This window comes from Sinocyclocheilus grahami, unplaced genomic scaffold, assembly GCF_001515645.1.
Source record: "Sinocyclocheilus grahami isolate Dianchi unplaced genomic scaffold, SAMN03320097.WGS_v1.1 scaffold2821.1, whole genome shotgun sequence".
Taxonomy (NCBI): Eukaryota; Metazoa; Chordata; class Actinopteri; order Cypriniformes; family Cyprinidae; genus Sinocyclocheilus; species Sinocyclocheilus grahami.
The window spans coordinates 21,287-24,438 of NW_015507997.1; the positions used below are offsets into that span (position 1 = coordinate 21,287).

General features: G+C 41.0%; 1 protein-coding gene across 1 annotated transcript in view; it reads left to right on the top strand.

Annotated features, from left to right (window-relative positions):
- The window catches only part of LOC107575692 (specifically androgen-regulated gene protein-like), a 3,418-nt gene extending 941 nt beyond the window's left edge, over positions 1-2,477 (top strand). Inside the window, exons 2-3 of the mRNA XM_016262044.1 lie at positions 313-499; positions 578-2,477. Of these exons, the coding sequence (XP_016117530.1) occupies positions 313-499; positions 578-2,100 (1,710 nt within the window). The 3' untranslated portion in view covers positions 2,101-2,477. The remainder of the gene's footprint in view (positions 1-312; positions 500-577) is intronic.
- The last annotated feature ends 675 nt before the right edge of the window (positions 2,478-3,152 follow it).

Here is a 3,152-nt window from a genome sequence, read left to right on the forward strand (position 1 = left end):
TTCTGTGATCAAAGCTGAATTTTCAGCATCATTACTCCAGTCTCATGATCCTTCAGATTTGCTCCTCAAGAAACATTTCTTATTATCAATGTTGAAAACGGTTGTGCTACTATTTTTGTTTAAACTGTGATTAATTTGAATGATTCTTTAATGAATGGAAAGTTTAAAACGGTAGCATTTATTTGAAACTTAAATATTTTATGAGATTTTACATGTTTTTACAGTCATTTTTGACCAATTTAATGCATTCTTGCTGAATAAAAGTATCAATTTATTATAAAAAAAACTAAAAACCTTTTCTTTGTGTGATAGAGTGATGATAGTCTGGAGCACCTTTCTGCTGAAGAGAGAGCCTGTCTCATGTTCCTGGAGGAGACCATCGAGTCGCTGGAGGTAGAAGACGACAGCGGTTTGTCTAACGATGAGCCTGATCGCCCAACTAATGGCATGAAAGATAAAACTGCTCAGCGGACGTCCATCTACCAGAACAAATCTGATGGTAAGCAATAGCAGAATAAATTAAAGTACCTTTAAAGATGGTCTGTTTGAATAATGGCTCATAAATGTTCTCCTTCAGAGCTATCAGCCCACGAGGACCCAAACAAAGCGATTGGAAGAGATTGTAAACCATCTCAGAAGTACCTTGTGCCAACTCCTTTACTCCTTGCCAGTGGGAATGCAAAGATAGTCAGCAAACCAATGGAATCATCTCCCAAAGAAGCACCTGTGGCATTTATTGATGCACCTGATGGGTTTAGATCAAGCCCTGACCTTCAACAACCTGGAAGGACAGTTTCCGAAGAAGCTGCTTCAAAAGTAGCACCTGCCAAACCAAGAATTGGACTATCAAGTGATGTGGTGGACTTGCCACCTTCGTTCACACCTGAACCTCCAGTTAGAACAAGTTTGCCTAGTGAATCGAAAACCAAAGATGGTGTACCTAAGAGTTTGGATGTCAAGTCTCCGCTGAAGCAGAAGAAAGATTCCTCAGAGGTGCCGCTGGAATTCATTCCTCCACCCTCAGACTTCATGGATGAACCAGCGGAGAAGATAAGCCTCTCTTATTCGCCACCACCTCCACCAGTTTACGATAAGCCACCAGAATGGATTCCCCAACTCCCCAAAATGGAGCCTCACGTTTCTGGTGGATCTGTCAAGCCAACCGAGGCGACCAAATCAGTGAGTGCAGACCCAGATACGTCAAGTGAACCATTATCCCACAATGAGGTCGAAAACCTACGCAAGAAGGTTTCCATGAAGAAAGCACCTCACTTGACTCCGTTAATGGTTGCACACCATTCTGCAGCGGACAAACCGATGACACCTTCGCCGTCTTCAGAGCATGTGCCGAAAGAGTACAGCGATCCCAAAAGCCCACCGGCTGTGGCGCCCAAACCCAAGAAGCTCCCATCGAATATCATCATCAAAAGCCACAAGGATCCGGGGACCACGCATTCCTTACTTTCTCAAACCGAGCGTGCTCAGATGGATCCGCAGAAGATCCGAATGGAGGCTCTGAAAAAATTAGGCCTGCTGAAGAACGAAGAGGTTGAAACGGGCCACGGCGTGTCTCCTTCTCATTCGCCAACATTCAGAGCTAAAAAGCCTCAGTCGCTTTGTAACCCAACAGAACCCTTTCAGGAACTGTCCAGACTTTCCGAAAGCCCCGTACCAGGGGATGTGCAACTACTAGCAGATACTCTAAAGCACCAAGATGCAAAAAGCAGGGAAGGTTCATTGAAGAAGCAACCGACAAAGTCCTATGAGATCAAAACAGCGTCACTGGAGCGCACAAGGTCTCGAACGGCCGCTGACCCTGCACCACAGACGACAAACCCAGACAGGACCCAAGTTGAGTTGTCGCCAGGTCAGTTACGAAAGAGCAGAGATCGACCTTCTTCTGTAGGGAGCACAAAGGACTTTGGTATTGGCCATCATGCTAATGATTCGACCAAATCACTCAACGCTGCTGCGGTTCAGCCAGGGAGCGATGGCCAAAAGTTGCCCCGCTCTGGAATAAGCGTGATGATCTCTCCGCACGGTAATAATGGAGAGAACCGAAGGGAAGCCTTGAAGAAACTGGGATTACTGAGGGACTAATGGATGGTGCTACTGACTTTCTCCGGTTACTCAATTCACAATTTATTCTGGGTATTAGGAACATTAGCATAGAAATGACAAATGCTGATGATACAGACTTTGACATTGTTTGTGATGCTTTTGGATTTCGGCTTGGTGGTCGATTTGTATCTTTAGCTACCTGCTTAAGTAAGTGACACAATGTCATATTTGCACTCTCATCTAAATTGTTTTGTGAAGGCTGCGTCCACATGAATTCGGATTAACCTGAAAACAGCATTTTCTGCTCTTCTATCGTTTTCCAAAAGTTCCTTCTCAACTTGAAAACATCTGCTTAAAATGTCATAAAACTCACTGAGACAGTGTTGGGGGTAATGCATTACAAGTAACGCAAGTTATGTAATCAGATTACTTTTTTCAAGTAACTAGCAAAGTAACAAGTTATTGTTTTCCCATTTATTCACTGATACCTCTCCTGTCTCTGTGTTGAGAGAAATTGGGAGTGAGGTGCAGAGGCACTTCCTTCAGCCTGAGGCTTATTAATTTCACTTTTGGTGTGAAAGGGCCTTTACAGTTGGCAAAAATAACTAATGAATTAATGTATTACTTTCAATAAAAAGTAACTAAGTCATGCAATTAGTTACTTTTTTATGGAGTAACTCAATATTGTAATGCATTACTTTTAAAAGTAACTTTCCCCAACACTGCTGAGATGATACGAGAGATTGGAAGTAATAAAATTATCAAGATATTCTTCTGGAACAATCATTTATTAGCAAAATACCCCACCACTTGCTTATTTTATCTTGCTATCCACTTTCATAGTATTGCAGTATAGTATTTTAACTGCATCACATGACTAAATATGCATCATAATTTTTTTGAATACCTAATCGTAAATGGCATTTTCAACTTTATCCACTTAAAATGTTTTACCCATATGGAAATATTGTTTCTAAATATATATTTAAATATTTTAAAAATATACAAAAATTGACATATATATGCTAAAATATGTTTCAAAATATAATTATGTAAATGTATTTTCTACCAATATATTTTTTGGCCATTTT